This window comes from Emydura macquarii, unplaced genomic scaffold (assembly GCF_026122565.2).
Source record: "Emydura macquarii macquarii isolate MOO-44397 ecotype Brisbane River unplaced genomic scaffold, CSIRO-AGI_Emac_v2 contig_1790, whole genome shotgun sequence".
Lineage (NCBI taxonomy): Eukaryota > Metazoa > Chordata > Testudines > Chelidae > Emydura > Emydura macquarii.
In genome coordinates, this window is record NW_027131927.1 from 17,038,634 (window position 1) to 17,062,761 (window position 24,128).

The window sequence follows — 24,128 nt, forward strand, 5'->3', positions numbered from 1 at the left end:
ACTAACACATTTTTGTGAACTCAGTGCAGTGCAAGAACACTGATTATGGTGTATGTTTTGAATGAAGCACCTCTGAACTTAACCACATCTGCTGTCTGTGGCTGTTTTTAACAGAGAGCTGTCTGAGCAGCAAATCCAGATCTTTACCCAAATTTTCCCCAAGATTGGGAATATTAGGAGCCATCTTTACTGAGGTAAAATGGTTGTTTTGTAAAAGGCCAAATTCTAATAGTTTTAACATGAATAGAGCTTACTGCTATACAGGAGGTTGGACTAGATCATCTGATGGTCCCTCCTGGCTTGAAACTCTAATATTCTACATATAGCTTCTTTGAAGTCATTAGAAGTTCAACTGGTGTTACTGACCTGGGTAAGTGTATCAATATCTGGCCCAAAGTCATAGTGCAAGAATTCACTATAACGATTGTTACACTAAGATGTTGCAAGAGGTGGTAAAGAAGGGATAAGGAAACCAGGGGATCCATCTCTAGTCTGTAAATGTTATCATATGAAACATTTGAGTATAGAGTGTTGTCTCACAACATTAATCAACAGACTTGGACAATGAGGGTTTTTTTAAACTTTTTATTTATTGTTAATAGCTGAGAAGTTTTCTGAAGAATCTGTGGTTCATAAAATGTTGAGTGTTTTAGAATGCTGTTTTAAAAATACATTTGTGTCCAGGGTAAAAAAGCAAAGTACAGGAGAAGTTGCACAGAGGAATTTCATCTTTCTCCATTAGTGACCTGGGGAGAAGGAGAAACAAAAAATATCTTTTTGATGAGAGAGGCCAGCCTTTGAGCTTTCATTAGAGCTCTTCTTTTCCCAAACCTGAAATCTATGTTTAGCCATATTGTAAATGGATCTGTAGAGAACCATATTATAACTATATGCAGTGTGGACATGTCTATCCTGTTTCTAATGGTCTATAGATCACCTCACCAGAATATATGAGCACCTCCAAACATAATTTAGCCTTTTAACATCTCAGTGAGGTAAGATAAGAACTTTTCCCATTTTACAGATGAACTGAGGTACAGAGAGATTGTGACCTGCTCTCAGCCTGGGAATAAAAACTGGATTTCCAGTTTCTAAATCTCAGTTTCCCAAGACCATCCATTCTCTGTTGCCTTGACCAATATGCAGTCTTAGGTTAGTTGTGGTATCCTTACAACCATCATTATCTGGGATGATTTAGAGGTCAAAATACAAACCAGAATCGTGGAAGAGATTTACAGTTCATAGTTTGGGTTTTTCAAAAGAGCCTAAGGGAGTTAGGCACCTAACATCTTATGTTCCTTTGAAAATTCCAGCCTTGATCTTTGCCCTGCTCTAAAAAGTGAAAGGTATGGAAAATTACTATGAAGGATTTTGTCAGCATACATCTTTTAGGATAAGAACCCTAGAAGTTCAGCAGGATGTTTATTATTCTTTTGGTTGGGCTAGTCAAAATTAGTAAGATGCTCGGTGCTAGTGATGATAAATGAATAATTAGGAAACACCTTCTAAATCTGGTAAGCAGAACTTGATATGTTCCTTGTAAGAAAAAAAGCCACATTCATAGAGGGCAAGGACCATTTTTTTTTTTGTTCTGTTTGTACGAGACCCTAGCACACAATGGGATACTGGTCCATTACTAGGGTTCCTTGGCAAGATGGTAATATAAATAATAGCAAGAAAGAAATCTGACAAATTATGAGCATGTTTGTTCTGAGCAGCTAAATGCACATGAGTCCCAATAAAGAAATATTGTTGCTGTTACCTGAAATCTTTAGACTCCTATGATTTCGATTCCTAAGATGGCTTTACATTCAGCTTTCAGTTTTGGACCCTGAAAAAAAGAGAACAAATATTTGCAAGAGAGAATCGAAGAAAATAAATTACATAGTATTTGAACAGGAAGCTTCCATGCTCTAAACTCTATGATCTGTTATCAGCCAGCCTTGATTACTAAGGAGACACACCCGGCAGAGATCAGGTGACTTCCCTTTAAAAATCAGTAGGAAACTGGGGGGGCGGGAATTCTCAGGGATCAGAGAGCGCTAGGAGTAAACACTCTCTAGTAGAGAGTCCTGAGAGTTAGGATGGAGATGCCAGCTAGGCAGGGCCTGGGAGGAGGAAGAGGAAACCTTTTGTTTTGTGTAGATTTCTGGTAGGATGATCAGATAACAAATGTGAAAAATCAGAATGAGGGTAGTGGATAGTAGACGCCCCTAAGACAAAACCCTGAATGTTGGGAGTGTCCCTATAGTCACCTATGACATCTGGTCACCCAAACTTCAGAATAAACTTTGTTTTGGGATTCTGAAGTTTATTTTATCTTAATGAACCGAGTCCCCAAGGATGGATATTCTGGGTCACAAAAAGCCTGGGTGAAGTTTTATTTGAACAGACCAAGAGGGGAAACCTAGGTGAAGTACTACAAAGTGACTTGTGGCCATAAGAGGGTTCTCAGGAGGTGATTGTCCCTGTTATAGGTCCCTTCTAGTCTTAAAGTATGAACTCCTGTGGCATTAATTATTCTGTAAGGTCACAGTGATGGAATATGTTTATATAGAAATTTAGTTCCAAAAGACCCTCTCTGCCTGTAATTTGTCCATGCTTTTTTTTTTAATGTGCCCACCCATGTGGTATCTGAGTAATGAGTAAAAAATAAAATGTATATTTACTTTAAAATACCTCAGTTCTATAATTCATATGTTGATATGAACATATCATCCATATATTTAATAATAGAGATGGCATTAGATAATAAATCACTATTCAAACTGGATGGGGACAATCTTAAACGGTGGGAGGGTATATGTCATGAGCCAACTGAGTAATTCATAATAAGAATATTTGACAAACTTTAATACTTGCTCTGTTTGAGTTGTCTGTGAGCCTTCAAAATTACTTTTCCCGTTTCTGTGAATTATTCTAAGTAGCTTGCTCCCAAGTAGCTTTTTCCAAATATTTAATTTTTGAATTTGAAATCTGAACTGTTTTGACTGGACACAAGTCACATGGACACTTGTCTTCTGATGGGATAAGCATAAAGCTTAGAACAAGATTTCCATTTGGATACTGGCATTTAAATGGGCAGAAATTACTTTCTGACACTATTCTCCAATATGCTTAAAATTTAACTGTCTCTGTAACTGTCTGCCTGAATATTCAGCAAAAGCAAAAATCAAAGGGAGCAGGAGGGTTTAGTCAAAGTAAACTTGTTTAAAAGTTGGCATGAATGCCCACAGAATATAATTTGCCCAGCTTTTCCTCTTTCCATGTTATTATTCAGACCTCTCTGGACTGAATTATACAGATACTGTTTTCATTTGTAATCTTTAAAGCTCCTATATTTGTGTGTGCTAGAAGAATCTGTAGCACAAAGGCCAATATTAGATGCAAGCTCAAGCAGATTTAAATATATCTTTTAGGTTAAATAAGTTCTCTATGCATACACTCTGTAGCAATATATATATATACATACACCTGTATGCAAACATTCATATCCTGTAGGCAAAGTGAGTGATTCTGCACACACAGAGCCATTCTGGGTGACTGAACATTTGATTAAAATATGTATAGTGACAGTCTCCATGCATGCCTTTTTATAATAATGAATAATACCCTCAAAACATGAAAATAATCAGATACCTCTTCCCCAAAGCATGCCTCAGCGTGTTCTGCTGTGCAGCACTTTTGTACCATGCTGGTATAATCTGTAATGATTTGCTTTAGCTGTTCATCTGTTACAGTGGTCTTTAGTTTAATGAGGTTGACGAGCATTCTGAAACAAACGCAAAACGTAGCCATGTAAAGTGAATTCACATCACAATATCAATTTGTAATATCACGTTTCTCTGACTCCTGTGCAGATCCAGGGCCTGTATGTAGCTTTACAATATGCTCCATGGATTTGAAATCTAATTCCACATTGCTCAATATGGGCCTGATCTGGTGTCCAGTGAAGCTAATGGGAGTTTTTCCATTATTCCAATGGACTTTGGATCAAGCCTAAATGCTGAATATAATAAAACTATACAGAGGAAACCTTAAACAACCATCAGCCTGCGGGTTTCTGCCCACGAAAGCTTATGCCCAAATAAATTTGTTAGTCTTTTAAGGTACCACAGGACTCTCGTTGTTTTAGTATTCAGAGACAATAACACCTCTTTTAGCTGCACTATGCTATGCATTGGTTCATGCTGAATAAACATGTTGTCTTACTGATATTACCTCTGCCCTAAAGTCACTGATGTGCTGTGGGATCCTAGAACATCCTCCACTGTCAACTCATGTAGCGCAGTTCATTTTTTTTTTTTTTTAAGTGAATTAACCATATTACTGGAAATCACTGCTTCAAGTTTCAGTGCAATGGGTCAGCTCCTCCGGTGGAGTAGACTGATATAGTCAGCTGACTTACACCAACTGAGGATTCGGCCCACGGAATGACTACAACGGTGAAGATTGTAGCCGCAAAGCCCAGGCTAGGTTTATTTAAAAAAAAAAAAAAAAAACCTCCCTCAAATTAGTAAATGATGAGTTGAGGACTCTCTAGTAAGGCTACCATAGTGCTGTTGTTTCAAATGATTCCTCATTGTGTATGGAAACTTTTAGAGACAAGGTGTGTGAGATAATAATCTTTTATTGGACAGTCTTCAATTGGTGAGAGACAAGCTTTTGAGCCACACAACTCTTCAGGTCTGGGAAAACTACTCCCAGCATCAAAGCTAAATACATGGAGGAACAGATTGTTTAGCATCAGTAGTTAAGTTCAAGGTAGCATGGTCAATTAACACCTCTGCAGTCATAGGGCAAAAAGAGAAGTTTAGTGGCTTACAGGTTGTTATAATAAGCCATAAAAATCCAGTGTGTCTGTTCAGGCCATAAATTTTTAGTGTCTAGCAGAGTAATGAATTTAAGCTCCCAGGCTCATCTGTTGAACATGTTGTACAGGTTTCCTTTGAGGATGAGGACTGATAGGTCAGATATGGAGTGATCACTTTGTGAAAAGCATTCACCCACAGGTGATAGTGTGTGATTTGGGGTTTTTTTTTGTTTTTTGTTTTTGGTGGTTGTTTTCCTGTGAGTTCATTTGAGAGAGTAGTGATTTTCACTTACCTTGCATTTTGGTGTATCACTGGGAGTACCTTTCTCACACCTGAAGAAGAGCTCTGTGTGGCCCAAAAACTTGTTTCTCTCACCAATAGAAGTTGATCCAGTAAAAGATATTACCTCTCCCACTGTGTCCCGCTAATATCCTGGGGCCAACATGGCTACATTGCTCAACAGAATTTTCTATATGCAGGGACTCTTTCTCTATCCGAACGTAATTCTAAGATGATCTGTAGTGAATTAACAAACAGACATCTTACTTTTGCTGTTTTCTTTGCAGTGCTTCAGCAGAAGCAGTGCACAAATCTTCATGGAAGGTGAATAGTTCAGGGCTGAATGGAGGGGGCACATAGCTTTCATCGATTCCCAGCTTGGTGAAACATGGTATCCTGTCAGCGTATGAGTCGTTACAGCAGTGTGTAACTTTTTCATTTATAGGTGTAACCTCCTGTCTCCTGCACATACCTTCAACCACGACGCTCAGCTGCACAAAGAGGGAGAACACCATAACAAGGGTCACAGCACTTTTAGCTTAAAAACAATGCATGTTCCTAATGTCACAATCGTATAAGCAGGGCTGCTAAGAGCTTTCATTTCTTGTGAAGCAGAGCTCCCGTGAAAATATTCAATCATTCTGGCACTCATCAGACTTGGACAAGTGATGGTCATAGACAAAAGATTACCTTTCTAAAGAAAGCACCATGTATTTTATTCAGGGCTTCAACACTTCAGACCATCGGTAATCATCAGGAAAGGATTTATAACTGACATTTCTGAGCCTGGCTCTGAAGGCAGCCATCTTCCAGAAAAGTGATATCATTGCTTATGCTCTAAATGTAGGTTGTCTTCTTCAGCTGCCTGTTTAAACTAGTCATAAAACTGATTGGAAATTTGTTCATGTTCTCTTCTATGGGGGTGGGAGGGCTCTCTGTTCGTTTCACAAATGGGACCACTTCTAGCTCTAGACCCTTGTTCAGAAATGCCAAACTAAGACACACCAAAATCTTAAACTGCCTTTTAAATAAAATATATTTCACAAGGTCTTCATGGTGACAAGCATTTCTTATTATGCAATCACTTACACTATGGGGATGCACTAGCTGGCTGCAGTTTTCCTTTAAGAGGCTGTTTAATATTTCCAAACCTAAAAACTGCCTCAATTCAATCTAAATTACTTTTCTTCTTGACTAAGGAAAATAAAAGTAAAGGCCAGATTTTTAAAAAATTGACAGAAGGGAATTCATCTTCAGTGCAACCGAGGTGGGTTTCCAACTATGCATTTAGGAGCCTAACTTTAGGCTTCCTTTTTTTTTAATATTGACCAAAGTCTCTATTAGAGAGCATACACTCATTTAAGGAGGAAATATAGAGTAGCATCTTTGAGAACAAAAGTGGTCCTTTCTCTGCATTTAGGCAGAATACTTAGAGATTTAAAGGTGCAGTGCACAGAAACCACATCAAAAAGAAAGGTAAAGAAAGAAATGTACTCACATGCCTTTCTGAACAAGTTAGACGTATATCTTCAGTTTGCGGGCAGCACTTGCTACCAACAGCTGCCATTTTCTTTGAGATTTCAATCAAAGTTTCAGCTGACACCTGAGGCATTTTCCTGGTGTAGCGAATAAGGAGCCTGAAATAACAATATTACAGACTGTTTGACTATGAACAAACTTTTTAAAATAAAGCACCTAGATAGGGCTGTTCAATGAAGCACACACAGATCTGTCTAAAGCTGAGTTAATTTTTTGCATTCTTAGACTCATTGATAGCTCTGCTACCACTGCTACCATTAATGTAGGCAGTGGACGCCTACTTCTAAATAGTCTTATTCTAAATTGGAATAATGGCATCTTCTGCATTGCCAAGTGAACGAGCACTGAGGGTTAAATTGTAGCCTTGTCTTATTCATTTGGGTCTGGAGAATTTCACCTTTACAAAATTTTGAACATTTACTATTTAAACATGGAGATACCCCAAAACAAAGAAACATACACTTTTTGGAGGCCAATTTCTCCCAAGCTGCCAAAGAGATCACAGTTTGCCTTTACTATTTGCTGAGTCTCCTGAATGAGATTCCTAAGTTTTTCTTCCTGGAAGTAAATATAATCATTGTTAGAAGCAAATTATCTTGCAGCTGTACACCTAACTCACAAAAACTCCTATATATCCACTTTAGGCCCTTTCTATTCATAAATATTCTATCATTCTGAGATATGCCTATGGCCCTCATCACCAGAGTGTCTGAGACCCTTGAAATATTTATTGTATTTGTCCACTCAACACAGCTGTGAAGTAGGAAAATATTCCCATTATACAGATGGGGAACTGAGTCACAGGCAGCCTAAGTGACTTGCCCAAGGGCACACATGAAGTCTGTGGCAGATTAGGGCACTGAATCTGATCTCCAGAGTCACCTACTATTGTCATAATCACTCTATCATCCTTCTTAAGAATGACATTTGACTGGTAGGAATTTGTTCATTTATTCAAAATTTCATGATATCCATAGCTCCTGGTGTGAAAGCTCATTTAGACAGTATACATCATACTTGCTATGAACATTCATGTGAATATATTTTTGCTTACACAGATATTTGTGAAAAGTGAACAGAAGGTTCACAGATGCTATAGAAGCAAATTGGTGGGTTTCAGATGAAAAAGTGTGTGTGCACAGCTCTAGTTTTAAGGCAGTTTTGTCTGAGTTTGCTAAATCATCTTGGGTTTTGCATTCATATTCAGAGCCCTATATTTTATCAAAGAGAAATGACCATTTATTTTGATGTCCTACCTCTCACAAGTATAGAATTTCACCCGGTAATTCCTGCACTGAGTATAACTTGTGATTAAACTAGAGCATATCTTAGAAAGACATCCAGTCTTGTTTACAAGGCTACAAGCAATGAGCAATCTCTTACCCAAGGCTGTAAATTATTCTAGCTATAATAGCTAATTATTCTCACTTCAAAAAATTGCAATTTATTTTCAGTTTGAATTTATATAGCTTCATTCAGCAATTGGATCTAGTACCATTGTGCAACTTGCATAAACTCATTTTCACCTTCTAACACATCCACTTGCATTCTGTCTAGTTAGACTCTCACTGAATGGTAAGCTGTTTGGGAGAGGGACTGTTTATATACATTTGTACAAGGCCTAGTACAATGAGTGCTAATAAAAGATTTTTCTCTTTTTATCCACTGAACAACAAAATTAGTGGCAACACAGTCTGTCCCCTTAATTTGCCTTTACCCTCAATTTGAGGGACCATCTCTGGAATGACAGAACTATCCATTCTCCACATTCACTGAATCTTTAGCCCTGCTGTAGAAGTTAACGTACAAGATGATCCTGAGGTTGCTTTTTTGATGTGCATGCATGTCCATTAGGAACTTGACTGAAATCACTAAGTTATTTTACAGGAACTGGGGATGTCTTATGGAGTTACTCCAATTGTTCATTCATTCCAGAAAAACATAGGTCCTTGTCATGAATGACAAACATGGAAGTGCTACATCGTCTATGTGAATCCCAACTAATTGCCTTTATTAATCCCCAATAAATACCTAACCATCGGAACCTTCCAAATCCCTTTGATCACAGTCCGCTCATGAGAGTTCATCACCAAAACATTCTAATTTTTTTTTCTTATGATGTGTGAATGAGGAGCAGAACTTACTGCATGACTGTAACATTCAGGAGCATTCTCTTTTTCACAGCACTCTTCCAGGAGGGATATGTATGCGTTGTCAATCCGTTCAAGCAGCTGAGAAGAGAACTCGGGATGCCTTCTTGAATACTCATAAAGAAATCTGTAACATGGGAAAACTGCCAACATTAGAGTTTAAGAATAAAGTAGCCACTGGTTGTCTAACAAGTAGCATGATAATTAGCACTGACAATCAATGATTACTCAGATGGGGACAAGGAGATTTGGAATGTGAGTTGTCTTCTCAGTAGTCTCTCTTGACCATTGTAGCCAATTCTTCTACCAATTTTTGGTGAAATGTAATGTCCCAGGACCCTATCCCTGCAACATAACTTTATAAGGCATTAAATAGTTTAGAGAAGTGGCCCCCACTATAATAGAAACTATATTTCTTTTTGCAGCACTTATGATAGGAGCTCAGCTACCAGAGTGATGTGGGCCATTTAAGTGCCTAGACAGATAATAAAACCTGGTATGCAGTATACTAGGCCTTGTTATTTTAGACATTTAGGGCACTGAGCCTGGTGTCAGTTAAAGAAGTGAGGAGGAGTAGATTAGCCAAGATTTAAGCAAAGAAGCACAGAGGATGTGGGAGTTGTGAAAGATGAAAATGGAAGAGTACTGGTGGAAGATGGTGAAATCCATTAGGAGGTAGTAGCGGTTTCATGAGAAATTGCTCACTGAAGAGAACATAAAGAAATCCATTGAGGGAAGTATGCATGAGCAGCAACCTCACAACACCTATCACCAGGATGGAGACTCAGCACTAAAGATGATTAAAACATGGGAAGGCAGTGGGACTGGACAGTGTATCAGTTGAACATTAGGCCAGGAGGGAAGAGTGGTGGTGTTGAATGTTTTCAGCTTAATTCTCTGAGTGGAGAAGAAACACATTAGTTCTTATCCTCAAGTATAAAGGAGATGTACAAGAATGTAGTAATTACTGATCTGTCAAATTAAGGAGTCTCACGGTGAAATGGATGAGAAGAGTTATTGAGAAAAGACTTGGGAGGAGCTGAAACATTGACAATCAATTCAGGTTTATGCCAGGAACGTGAACAATGAATGTAGAGTTTGCAACCTGAATGTTGCAGAAGTATAGGGAGAAATGCAAGGACACTTAGTGTTTGTAAATTTAGAGAAGCCTTTGACAGAGTTCCTAGAGAATTGTTATGGCTACCTGACTACAGACACCATCTGTTCAGACTCTGATGGACATGTACGAGGGTAGCACAACAATAGTGAAAAGCAGCTGTGGCAACAATGAGTCGTTCACTGTGAGGGTAGGTCTACTTCAAGGATTAGCCTTCAACCCATTCCTATTTGTGACACAGGAGGTTTGTGACACAGGAGGGAGACGCTCCATGGGACATGCTTTTCACCAATAATACTATGTTGTGATGTGAAGATAAATACGTAGGCCTAGTTTGACTTCTATATATGGGGGGCAGATCCAGTCAAGCTACTGGGGCCACGCATGGGGGGGCAAAATTGCAATTAGGGGAAGGCAACTCCCCCATCCTGCCAAACTATGCCCAGGGATAAATGTGAACTGGAAAGGGATCTATAACTGTGGAGGGTTGCATTAAAAGGAAATGGCATATGAATGGTTCAACAAAAGATGGAATACATGTGAGGGTTTGTTGAGACGGACCACAAGAAGCCAATAAAACTAGATGTTACATAGTTAGTCTTTGCAACAATTTAAATACCTGGGTTCATTGTTGAGCCATGATGGGAATGTGGATGGCGGATGTTAGTAGCTGCACAAAGAGCACTTGGTGTAAATGGATGGAGTTGGCAGGGATTCTCTGTGATAAGAATATGCTAAGTAAACTAAAGAGCAAAGTGTATAAGATCATGATTAGGCCTGCCATGACATATGAGTATGAATGCGGGCCAATCAAGAAGAGAGAAGAACAACTACATCATGCTGCCAAAACGAAAATGCTGAGGTGGACCCTGGGTAAAATGAGAGCTGATGGGCTATGCACTGCAACAGTGTGAGCCACCATGCAGGCAGCCCCCATCACAAAAAAACCAGTGAGAGTATCGAGTCAGATGGTTGGGTCATGTGAGATGATGAGATGTGGGATAAATTGGCCAGAGAACAAAAGCTAGTAGTCATGGGACAAAGAACACAAGGAAGACCCTTCAGTTTTGAGACACTGAACCAGAGTTACAACCCAGATTGATGGGATAAGGCGAAGAAAAAGTCTGCTATCACTTAAGGCCTGATCAAATTCTCATTGATATCAGTGGAAGTTGGTCAGATGACTCCAATGAAAGATGGATCAGTCCTTTATACAAGTTTGCACATTGGTATAAATATATTGGCTTCCATGGAACTGTTCCTAATCACACCAGTTTAAGTGGGATTAAGGACAAAACTGTCATCTAAAAATAATGATGCACTGTTAGGAACAGATCTGGAAAAGAGACCTACGTGTCGTCCTCAATTACAATTAATAAAAGATATTAATTCCCCTCCCCTCAGCTTGGCTCTAGTTCTCCTGTGCCTGGGTGGGGAAGCAGCAGCTTGACTAATCAAGAGCAGTTTGTGGAGCTATAAGAACAGTCTGTCAACATGGCTGCTGATAGAGGTGCTGCAGCCCAGGAACAAAAAACTGTTAAAATCAGATGTTACAAATGAAACACATAGAACTCCTGAATGAAAAGGAATCTCCTGCCACTGGCAAACTGAAGAGAGGCTCTGATGAGCTGCATTTCCTCTTTGCACAAAAGGATGGTGGTAAATACAGTGTGTAGCAAAATATGGGAATTAAAGTAGAGGAAAATGGATAGAACTTCAGGACACCATAAGGGATAAGTCAGCCACTCAAAGGACTGAAAAAAGGAATCTCTCCATTATATACTTCTTCACAATACTCTGCAGGACAGATCCTTAGCTGCTGTAAAATGACATAATTTAGAGAAGTCACCAGCAGGAGATTTGGCCCTTATATTTTAGTCATTTGGAATAAATCTACTTCTGGTTTATCAGTCCCACTATGTACATACAAATGTAAAAAACTAATGCCAGACATAAGAACATGTGACACGTGCTATACGTACTTGTCCAGGAAGGTACCATGCTCTTCAGCAAAGTGTTTGCACACCTCCTTGTCTTCTATGTACTCCTTAGCAATCGAGGGCAAGTCTGCAGGCTTGTCATCAAAGTCCGCCTTCACAACACACTCAGTTCGTTCCACCAGTGGCTTCTCACAACAATCTTTTATTTTACTGGAGAAGATGTCTTGTTTAGAACAGATATAGGCCACAACCTCTGCCTGCAAAAGGAATGATACTGGGTCAGTTAAAAAGTCTTTTTATCAGCAAATACTTTTTTTCCCTCCAGTTGCTTTTCTTTTAACGGTCTTGAGGCCCAAATCAGAGCTGGTCTTACCAATGTGCTAAGGAAATGAAAGACTCACTAGAGAGAGGAAACAGGGTTTTCAGGAGGCTACCATCAGAGCTAAAGGAGTTCCAGCTATGGGCACTGTTGTCTGCTGAAACCTGGTTGAAGTCATGGTACCCCTGCCACGCTCCCCAGTCCAGCATCGGGAGATGTTGTCCCTTCCTTTGTCATTAGAAAGCTAGAGGGCGTGAACAGTCTGCTAAAGGTAGCAGTAGTCATCCAGCACCTTGACACAAAGGACTGCCACTTTTCTCTTGCAACCACCTGATCTCTTTCTGAGACATGTCAGCTACTAGGAGGGGTCACTACATGCAAAAACCCCACAGACTAAGAAAGTCAGCTCTGTGACACAGCTTGTCAACAGGTCTGAAAACGGCTCATCACTCTGAAATGGATGAGTCTTGTAAAATAGTTATTTAACACACATTGAGGCCCAGTTCTGCAATCCTTACCCATGTGAGTTACCCAATTGAGTTTAATGGCACCACTAGAATAAGGATTGCTGGATCAGTTCATGGAGCTTACTTAAAAATGTGGACTAATAAATGATGCATAAATACTTTATAAACCAGAAATAACTGACTTGTTAGCACCCTCCCTCCCTCTCTGCATACTTTAACTGGAATTACAGTACTGTATATACACAGTGTGGGCAAGAGTTTTCTGTTAATGAATTGCTAGAATCTCCCAGAACGCTGCAGGATAGCAAGATGTTGCTGTGGCTTGCATTACACCTGCGGCTGGTAGTACAGCTTATTATTAAGCTTGCCCAATACTGTCCATTTGACCCTGTTTTCAGTTGCTTATAACTGTGCGAAACTTTAACAGTTTGGTCTGATATTTTTCGTGCCAGGTGTCTGCTTCAGGCTAAATGTGTCTGGAAAATTTCAGCCTGAACTGTGCCGTACTTTCTGAGAACAAGGCTAAGAAAATATGTGTTTCAATGTAATGTTAGAAGAATTCTAGTGACCTTTTCTTTGGAAACCTTTAGCTCCCCTGTGCTTTGGGGCAGGGACTTGAAATTTGGCGGGGGGGTGGCTTTGTGTCAGGGATGTGCCTTTTGCTGTCCCTGTGAAAATCTGCCTTAACTTGGCCAAGTTATAAACCTATGAAATATTTCAGTTTGCCCATACTCAGTAGAAATTTGCTACAATTTAACTGTGGGGCATGCGCAGAAATTTAACTTTTACCCCCTGGGGGGGGAGCAGGAAGGAAGGTGGCATGTTCTGTGCTCCCCGCAGCCCTGGGATAAGCTTGCTGTGCCCCTGCCACCACAGCCCTAGAGGAGTTCTGAGCCCCTGATGATTATTGGGAAGGCTTGTGCCCCTGCTAGCCCCCTCACCCTTGTTCATGCCCCTGGTTTAACTGTTTAAAAGCTGAAGAGCCTGTCTTCCTTGTGCATGTGCCACCCCCGCACACAACTGAGCATGCTCACTCCATCCTGGGTTTATGGGGGTGAAGCCAGACGTTCCCTGTAAGCCTGCTCCAGACCAGGGTGGGGCCAGGCACTGAAACTGAGGGCAGGGAGTCTGTCTGTCCTGGGCTCTGTGATGTCCCTGCTAGCACCCATGCAGTGCGGAGCAGGAAGCAATCCAGCTCAAATGCAGAGGGGACTGAGACTGTTGAGGAAGGGCTGTGGGAGTAGATTGGGGCAAGGAGGACCTGGGTGGTGAAGATTAGGAGTGGAGAGACTGCTACTGGAACTGAGCGTCTGCAGGGGTGAGACTATCCCTTACTGGGCAAGAGCCTGGGACAGAAGCCTGAGGAGTGGAGACTAGGGCTGAGGAGGTGAGGAGAACGGGACTGGTACAAGGAGCCAGAGGTGGGGTAATCACCCAGGGCTGGGGTAGGGGCAGGTTGGAGGAGACAAGGTAAAAGGTGTCAAACTTGAGGAGGAACAGTCAGAAAAGTGTGTCCCCGCTAGAGCACATGGCTCTCCAGTGCCTAGCATGGAACCCAAGATCTCAGACTCCCCACTCCTCCCCTGTCAGCAAATATCAATGAAACCCCCTGGCAAAGTGTCCCAGCCCCCTCTAGTACTGGTCCACATAGGGAATAATGACCTACTACTTCTACTAGCAGTTACTCCATGAGCTCAAATGGCAGAGGTCTGTGTGGTGAATCTAAAGGTTCCAACTTGGTATGATGCCACACGACAATTTGGGGGGGGAGGGGATGTCAGTTTGCAATTTCCTAGATTTAAAAAAAACCAAAAACCCCAACAATGTTAAAAGAATATTCATGTGGAAAAATAGTATGTGATCATGTAATGAAGACTATATTATAATGCATATGCACAAGCGGGCCAAATTAAGGTGGCACAGACAAATTTATTTCTGGCATTTCCTAACTTTTGAGTGCTTGACTTTTGCAACCTTAATGTTCTTTTAACATTAACTGTTAGATCCACAGCTGGTATAAAATTAGCTCCTCTGATGTCAATAGAGCTAGCCCAGTTTACATTACCTGAGGATCCAGCCCTGGCTTTTTAAGGGCTGAGTTGCCAGCCATGGGTGTATCAGTGGAGAACTGTAAGTGAACAGGCAGTGTTCTTCCAATGTTTGCAAATATAGCAATACTAAACAAAAATAATGTAACTTACCCTGTCATCCATACACTCTATCATGTCACCATCACAGCACTCCACGTGGACATGTGTGATATCCTTTACAATTTTCTTAATCTCTTGAAATGGAGCCTTAGGAAATTTTTGGCTAATTACAGTAAGTACACTATAAAGGGGGAAAAAAGCAGAAAAATGTCTGATTTTTAAAGAGCTGTACTGAATATGAAGTTTGCAAGTTATAATTTAAGTTATGCTAAATCATGGTGGATTGATTTAAATAAAGCAATTTTAAATAATTTATTTTAATCATGACTTAAATCAGCAAGAAGGAAAGCTTGATTTAAATAATTGATTTTAATCTTCTGCATTTGTACTTTTTTAGTTATTTTCCTAAAGAAAGATCAGTTGTCATTGGTAGGAACCATTAAAACATGTTCATTTGTGATTAAATATAGCCTTTACAATAACCTTGGTCATCTCCTGGCTGACCAGGAAGATACACTATCTCTATACACATTTATTTAAGCAATTATATAGCTAAATTTACATTTATTCAGGTGCTTAATTTTCACACTTTTTATTTAGAAAATGGTGAACGATGCATTTCTTATTTACAAGATGCAGATTAATTTTGTAGTTGTGATTTGTGTCCAGCTCTATTTGGATGGAAATTCAAATTCAGTTAAATGCACAAAAACAGCATTTTGCTTTGTTTTTCAGTTAAATAAACCTAAAAAAAATCTTAAACATGAAAGATACATAAGAAAAGTTTATCAAAACTATTTTTGTATTTAAAACTGGTTTATTAAACTAAAGGACATATTATCTGTAATTAGTGAATTGAACTGATTGTTTCTGTCACCATATCCTTCAAGATTTTAGAATTGGTAAATCTCATTCTCTCACACCTCATTTCTGTTCAGAGATTGGAAGAGGAAAGCAAGCTTTTCTGCCTTTTTATTTAATTTCCATTGGTTTCTTAACTTTGAATGAACTAGTCAGTGAACTGAACTGAAAACAATATTCTCTCTGCACCCACAGAAGAGGATTCTGCTGTAACTGGCTGGTTAAGTTCTCCAACAGACTCTGGTTCCAAGTTCTTAGCCAGTAACACCTACAGCTACCAGGTCAGTGGCTTGACTTTTTTAAAAACTTGACAGCAGCCTTGTACTGCTTAATATATTTTTTGTTTAATAAATTTAGGCTTTAACATAGGATGCCATAATTTCAAATTTAATTTTAAATGGGATTACTGAAAAAAATATATATTTAATTTCATTTTTAAAAACTTTTTATTTTTTTTATCTTTGAATTTTATACACCATGCTCTAAATTACCAGGGTTGAGGTAAATCTTTCATCAGTTGGAGTCTTTAAATGGGCTGTGTGTGGCTCATCTAAAAAAGATGTACTAACTCAACTTTAAGTTATTGGGCTACTTGCAGCAATCACTGGATGAAATCTGTCTCTTCTGTTATGTGGGAAATTAGACTAGATTATTATAAAGACCCTTTCTGACCTTTGACAATCTATAAATCTGTAACTAAACTACAATTCTGCTGTGGATGGAGCTCCCTTTTGTCTTCGGGAACAGGCTCTGGACTTGGGGGGGGCACTAAGAGGGGGCTTGCAGGGGCTATACCCACTCCAAAATTTGTCTTAGCCCTCCCCCCCGTAACCATCCTGTAGCAGCTGCCGCTCCCTGGCCACCCAACTCTGAAGTCAGAGGGGAGAGAGCAGCCGTGAAGGGAATAAGCCCGGATGAGGGGCTGGGGCGTAATGCCCAGGGCAGGTGGAGCAGGCAGCGGCCTGGACCTACCTGCTCCAGCCTAAGCTCCTGGGCCCCACCTCCAGTGGTCACTGCTGACCAAGGATGCCGGCTCCCCGCTCCTCCCGGGCACCTCTTATGGGGTGTGAGCAGTTGAAGGGTGGTGGGGAGCTGAGGAGCAGCTGCAGTCCCAGGCAATAGCAGGAGAAGGCTACGGGGGAGGGAAAGGGGAGTGCCACGTCCATCCACACCTTGGCACCAGCCAGCACAGCAGCCGCCCTCCACTGCCCAGCACCAGCTTCCAGCTTCCGACCTGGACACGGCCCCAGGCAGCAGGGGAAGAGGAAGAGGTGAGATCAACACTTACCTGAGGAGGAGAAGGGGGTGGGACCTTGAGGCAAGAGGAGGTGCAGCCCCTCCAATTTTCTCTTTAGCCCATCTCAGCCTCCCCATCAGGAAGAAGCTGGCACTGCCCCTATCTGGAGTGATTGATCTATTTTGCCATTTACAAAAGTACTCATCACCAAAATCTCCGGGCATGTTATATATAGGAAGAGTTTGAAGAAATGTAGAGTAAGAACACCACAGCCTCTTATTCTGAGCTAAGTGACACGCTCTGATGCAACTCCACAGCTGAACAAAGGGCTTGGTGAAATGAATTCTAGAGAGGTTGTCTTTAGCCCATGTGGCTAGCCTTTCATGAACATTCACCTTCAACATAAAATGTGTAATTCTTCCCTTGTAGGTGGCAATGTACAAAAACTAAACCACAATTCTATTATACGCTGAAATCAACGGGAGCTTAGCAGAGGAACGTACCCATATTTGGAAAAACACACGCTTGCCTGGCCTAATCTTTATACTGGATTTCAGAATGCCTATCAGTGCTAGCAATTCCTTCAACAAAAAGTACATCCACATTTATTATAAGGAGGAGCATCAGACCCAGCACATCCAAGCAAGTTAGTGATTTATTTCTGATGCTTTTCTCTGATGTATTTTCAGGTTTTATGACAACCTGTTGATTTTTATTATAAAACTGTAGTCAGAGACTTACCCTGTCTGGAAACTGTCTTCTCCAAACTTCTTCAGGATTCCACAATGGTAGGTGCTCTTCTTGCTCAGTAAGTGGACTCTTTCCTTTATCAAAGGGAGCTAGAGTAATCACAAGCACATTGCCAAATGAAATGATCACATTTGATGGATTAGAAAAGAAAAGGCTGGAAACACCAGTTTAGAAACACAAAGGGCTCTTGCCTGATTAACTGAAAGCCTTAATTTTGTGTGTGCGTGCCTGCGCATACACTGTGCACCAAATTTAGCCACTCACCTTCTCTGTAAGGCACATGTTGCTCTGCAAATTGCCCAATTGATTTGAATGGAACTACACTGCCCTATGCTTGTAGGACTGCATGCTGCTCTGTGACACCTGAACTGCAACACTGAAGTAATTGGGACCGAACAGTCCTTGGGTCTGAGTATTAGTAAAGGCCGAATTTGATCCATAGCATTCTAAAAGTAGGTTAATGGCTAGATTGTAACTTTCCCATCCATTGAATGTCAAGGGAGAGACACTGCTACTTCAAATCATTAGAGCACATGCACTTGAAGAGAAAGTAGAACCAAAGTCCATCCATTTCCCAGTTATCCCCACGTTGTTAGCATTTCACGCCCTGCCTGTCTGCTCAGGACAGGAAGTACAGTGACTGCTTATCCCTGCATGCCTGGACCTGGGTGTATCTTACTCCCCCTTGCATCTTTGTACTCCATACTGCTCCACCACAGTCTAGACCTAAGCATATGATGTTTTTCCAAGAAATGTATATTGCCCATATTTGGGACATCTGAGCAATAATGATAACTGATTGACAGAATGGGTTGAAAAAGGGATACAATTCTTGCAAAAATTTTTGGTAGCGGAAAAAAAAACCTTTTTATCATGAAATTTCAAAATGTGAAATTTTTCTACCATCTCTGACTGTCTGTAACGTATGGACTTGTTCATGAGCAGACAGTTTTCTGTGAGAGGTTAGGTAGTATGTAAAGTCAAAATTTTATTCAGACGAAGATCAACTTTAACACAGAAACATGCAAAAATGTGATTTTTTTCCTCCGCTCTCCCCATTTTGCTGCATGAACCCATCCACTTTATGAAAATTTCACAAAAAGAAAAATTTCCAGGCAATTAGATGGCCTGGAACATAACTACAACTATTTTGACATAATTTTATCAACATTTTCCCTGCCATTTTCACACACCACTATATTCAGTGCCAGTAATCTGTCATTTGTCTGCACTGCTTTAAAAAAAACACAGATACAATCGTGGGGAGGGGGAGAAAAAGAGAGAGATTTTAATTTCAAGATTCCTAGAGATTATTGTCAAAAAAAAAAATTGTGACAGAACAAAATTATTTGAAAAAAATGTATTAAAGATTTGATTGTGTCCTCTTAAGGTTAAAAATGTTTAATAAACAGAAGTGCAATTAAGATCTGAAGGAAACTTTTTAATTGATAGCAGTGTTTGGTTTTTCACATTGAAAATCAGAATACCTTTTCATTCAAGCAAATACTAATGTCGGCCTCTTTGCAACAGAGTTCAATTGTATGCTCAACATCAAGAGCCAGAGCCAGGATTGTGGGGGCATAAAGAAAAGGGTGCCTTCTTGAAACCTCATAGATGTGACTGAAAAGAAAATGCAAAACCCTGTGTTACAACCAACAACAAATAGCCTCTGGTCTATACAAAGCTTTTATGAAACAATTCTATTCTAAAACAAACCAGTTCTAGCTCTTGTAACGACCAGATATACATGCCCATGATGGAGCTCTTATCGCCAAGGAAGTGCTCAGTTGAATTGGAGATCCTTGTTTGAACGCCTTACATTTTCAACTGCTCAAATTTTTGTTAACATTCTTTATTCACTTTGGGAGCAAAACCTGCAAAATAGCCTGATATTTCTTTTTAAGGGGAATAAAAAAAAAGCCCTTTTTAAAGGGTTTTTTGGGTGGAGGAGGCTGCACCCATTTGCTCTCTCTGTTTTTCCATTTTGTTACAGAAAAGAGACAGAAAAAAGGTAAAGGAGCAAAGGGAAGGAAAGAGGAAGGAGAAATCCAAAAACCAGAAATGAAGAAGAAATTTTTTTGCCAAAAATCAAGACTTCCAAAAAATTCTTGAAATGTTTCTGAAAAAATATCACTTTTAATTTGAAACATTCTCAAATGAAAAAAAATTTAATCCAGTCTAGCCACTACATTCAGTGAAAATTTTCAATTTTGAAAAATTTTGACCAGCTGCATATTCTAAAAGCTGCATAAGTGACTTAATCTAGTGTTCACAATGTGTACATGCAGCTGTTTCCACACTCTCAGAGGCAACTTGTCTGTAATGTGCTCCTGAGTGGCAGTATAGCACAGACAGCATGGATAATACTGCTGTTCTCTACGACTAAAAAATTGAATATAAAATCAATGTTCTTACTGTCCCATAAACGATGCTTTGTTTTCTTGGAATTTCTTGCACATTACTTCAGGCTCTGGTCTTTGATATGGAGGAAGGAAGCCTGGAGCATGATGTTTGAATGACAGGAAACACTGATTTCTTTCAGGGTCAGCTTTGCTACAGCAGTTGGCCATTGCACCATACGCTTCACCAAGCTCATGTATTTGGCAGATCTCATCCAGGAAAATGGTAGTCTATAAGGGGAAAATACATTGACTAGGGTCAGAGTTAAGGTTATTCATGTAATGTCTGATGTAAATTTTCACTCATCTAGATTTTTATAAAACACATCTAATCTGAAAAGAATTAGAATTTATGGGCCAGAATCAAACCTGGTGTAAATTGACATAGCTCCACTGACTTAGAATTATGCCAATTGAGACCACCTGAAAATCTCATCCTATATTTATATTACTTTAACTGATCATTTTAATGGTCTATGGTTGAAATAGATTACTGGAGGTTTGACTTAATAGGCTGTAGAACAAATCCTGCCCACTTTATGCCGATAGCGCTGCTGAAGTCAATGAGCATACTCAGGTGAATTTGAGAAGTAATTGTTGGCCCTATAGTTAAATATCAATTTGGGCAGCCTTTGAGATGAAGCTGTGGGATTCCTCTTAGTTGAATTATCAGCTAGAATACTGTCCCAAACTAGCACATTAAATATAGTACTGCCTAAGGGCAAATGTTAATATGGCTGAGCCCAATTTGCACAATTCAGGTCTGGTTCCAAATTTCAAAACATTCAAAATTCAGGGGTTTTCAAATTGGGATTGACTTGATTGGGCAGGCATCTGTGGAAATTTTAAGTCACTCAGGGTAAACATTTTCAAAATGCTTCAGGGTCAGATTTTCAAAGTTATTGAGGTACCTGCAGATGCATATAGATACCTCAGCAAGTTAGGTGCCTACTGGGATTTTCTAAAATTTCTAAGTAAGTTAAGTACCTAAGACTCTTTGCTTACCACTGGTTTCAAACACTCTGGGTCTTCCTCATTGGCAACACATTTGTGTGCAAGATCCACAACATTCTTCGCCCGTTTAGCTATCTCTTCATAAGGACACTTGTAGAGATACTGAGCAAATGTGATCATGGAACTGAAACACAAGGCATATTTTTAAAGGTGTAGATAACAAAAAAAAAAACCTTTCCTAAACTGCTAGTCTGTTGCTGGATGCAGAGACATTGCTGGTATCCAGACTAACCGGACAGAGAACCACTGAATGAAAGAGACAGGCAAGAAGTTAGTTATAGGTTCAGCAAAATTAATGAGGGCCAAATGTTCCTGGGGCCTCAGTACCGGTGTACACAAATTTGTTGCACAATTGTGTAAATGGCTGTGAGCAAAACTTGTGCATTCAAATGACACACACATGCCTAAATGGAGAAACCGCATAATTGTATTTCCACAATCAGTATCCTTCCTTGTCCCTTCTTCTTCCTGGTGTATGGTTTCTCTTAACACTTCTCTAGCAAGACCGCGACATAGACTATAAATGCCTCAGATCACGGACTTTTCTTCTGTGTGTTCACTGGAACTTGTATGCAGCACAGCTGTAGGTGCTATACAGTAAGTAATTATTATTATTATTATTATTATTGTTAAATGAGACTTTCTCTGAGATCTTCAGCTATCTCCAATACACCTAAAAGCCATAGATCAAGCTGACTTGTCTCAAAGAAACATCCTTTTGTCCTATGACCTATACATGTGACTCCTTCAGTCACCCAGAGGGAATCACATCCACACTATTCCTAGGCCCGAGGGGCTCGCTGAGGGACTGACTAATCTTGTATCTGACAGTGTATTGTGTTGCCACTAGGCCAGACAATGGCTCACCCCTGAGCATCAATCAAGTGTAGGACTGTGACTGCTTCAGGAGTCAAGCAATCTTGTGTAATTGGACATTTAGAAGGCTAACATTTCTGTCACATTCTTCGTTTATATGTCTCACGTGTACTCTATTGATTCATCGGGGGGGGGGAGGGGAGGATTGGCCAAGTAAAAATGTAAAAGATGATGATTATCATCACAAAATATAACTTGAAAGTTCACTTACACCGCTTTAAAAACCTCTTCCTTTAAATCATTGAAACGGTGGACGATCTCACTCTTGTGTTCTGAGTGGGAAAAAGAAAGGAGAACAATGAGGACCATTTTTACATTTGCTATGTATAGAATTGTGCCCCTGTAGAGAACGTATTGTGGGCACCTGGGGCGGGTGGTTAATGCTGAACACTTTTGAAAACAACTCTTGAACTCAATGGGAATTTTCCCACTGATTTCAGTGGGATCGGAGTAAGGCACTTCAGAAATCTCATCATTTGCTGCTGATGCTGCATTTCTGCTAACCCTGTATTCTTCCTCTCTCTAATCTCATCTCATCTGACCCATATGTTTCACTGGCTGTCCTGGTCTCTTATGTGTTCTAATCTATCCTAACTAAAATATTCCCAGCACTGGCATTTTTCTGACTTAATAGTTAACTGTGTAAGTGTGTTCCTATTTCAAGTATAGGAAATAACTACTATGACTATGTCTACACTTAAAATGCTACTGTGGCACAGTTGCGCTACTGTAGCAGTTTGGTGTAGACGCTACCTACGCCAATGGGAGGGGTTCTTCCATGTGCATAAATAAGGCATCTCCACAAGAGGCGGCAGCTAGGTCGAAAAAAGAATGTTTCCATTAACCTAGCACTGTCTACACAGGCACTTAAATTGGATTAACTACACCACTGAGGGGTGTGGATTTTTCAAACCCCCTGAGCGACATAGTCATGTCAACCTAATTTTCTAGTGTAGACCAGGCCTGTATCTCAGATACTACTAACTATTGGCAAGTGCAGACTTTCAATGACAACCACTGTACTATTAATACTAGAGATGAGTTGAGGAGGACACATTTTGGTTTAGGGAGCTTTTGGAAGGGTTTTTATGTTGCAAACCCAAAATTAAAGCTAGGGTGGATTGGATTCCTGTTCCGCTGCATGCAAATCACTACTGTTCCTCTGTGAGTGGAAGGGTCATGGAAAAGATTTCAATTTGGCCTATCTGTAATTCTTATAATTCTTATAAAAGCTTATAATTCTACAGCCATGTTCATTCAGAAGCATCCCAAGGATCTTTGCAATGTGTGTGCATAAAGCAATTATATATCCACTCCTGCACTTCATCCACCTCTGGGGTGGAACTTGGCAGTAGTTCTGTCCTAATAATATTACTCAGTGATTTTTTTTGAAGCAGTGAAGAATAATTATGCTAACTGAAACTAAAAGATAATCTTTCAGTAGATAAAATGTAATTACTAAAGTCGTTATCTGGAAGGATACTGCTCCAGGCCTACCTAAGCTTATGTGATTTCTACATTCCCTTTTTAGAGAGTGATTCAAAGCCTTTTGAAGTCAGTGGTAGTTGTTTCATTAATTTCCATTGACTTTGGATCATACCCTTAATGTTCAGTTATGAAACTGCAAAATTAACTTCAACTAGTCACCAAAACAATTACAAAATACAAAGTTTGCAAAGATATAGCATGAAAGCAAGTAGCTAATGTAGATCTTTCTTACCTGCATCTCTAGCAAATCTTTTCAGATCTCTGGATGTAGCAAAACTGAAGAAGAAAATAAGAAAAATAAATGCTAACTGCTTCATGGTTGCAGGTTATTTTGTGGGGATGAATTATTTGGGATCAGAAATAGTAGAAAGACTGATGTAAAGAGCATTGATTAATATACTCTTCTGAATCCGTATCTGTAAAAGATTAACCATACACGAGACACTTTCCATTTGGCCTGAAGAAGATTACAAAACAGGAAATATCCCTTGCCAAAAATGAATTTGATAAAATTATTTGCTTATGAAGTTTGTGATCTGGAACTTTTTGGTTTGAAGATCTTGTAAATTCATTAACTTTCCAACATCCAGACAGATTAAGATTTGCATACATTATTTTATCAAATGACAAAAAAGGGATTCAAGGGATCTCATTAATATATCATTTAGCCTAATCCCATAACCATGCATATTCTTCACCAATATTTGTACAAAAGTTATCTGGACTAA

The 24,128-nt window shown here is 39.7% G+C and overlaps 1 protein-coding gene across 1 annotated transcript; it reads right to left on the minus strand.

The window, feature by feature from the left end:
- Positions 1-647: 647 nt before the first annotated feature.
- On the minus strand, positions 648-23,771 carry ALB (albumin). Its single transcript, XM_067557002.1, has 15 exons — positions 23,633-23,771; positions 22,124-22,184; positions 21,028-21,160; positions 20,039-20,253; positions 19,111-19,243; positions 17,615-17,712; positions 14,827-14,956; positions 11,882-12,096; positions 8,777-8,909; positions 7,093-7,190; positions 6,592-6,730; positions 5,361-5,584; positions 3,640-3,772; positions 1,763-1,831; positions 648-746 (listed from the first exon to the last, which is right to left on the minus strand). Exons 1-14 carry the CDS (start codon positions 23,715-23,717, stop codon positions 1,772-1,774), a joined length of 1,857 nt encoding a protein of 618 aa, XP_067413103.1. The 5' UTR covers positions 23,718-23,771; the 3' UTR covers positions 648-746; positions 1,763-1,771.
- Between the last annotated feature and the right edge of the window lie 357 nt (positions 23,772-24,128).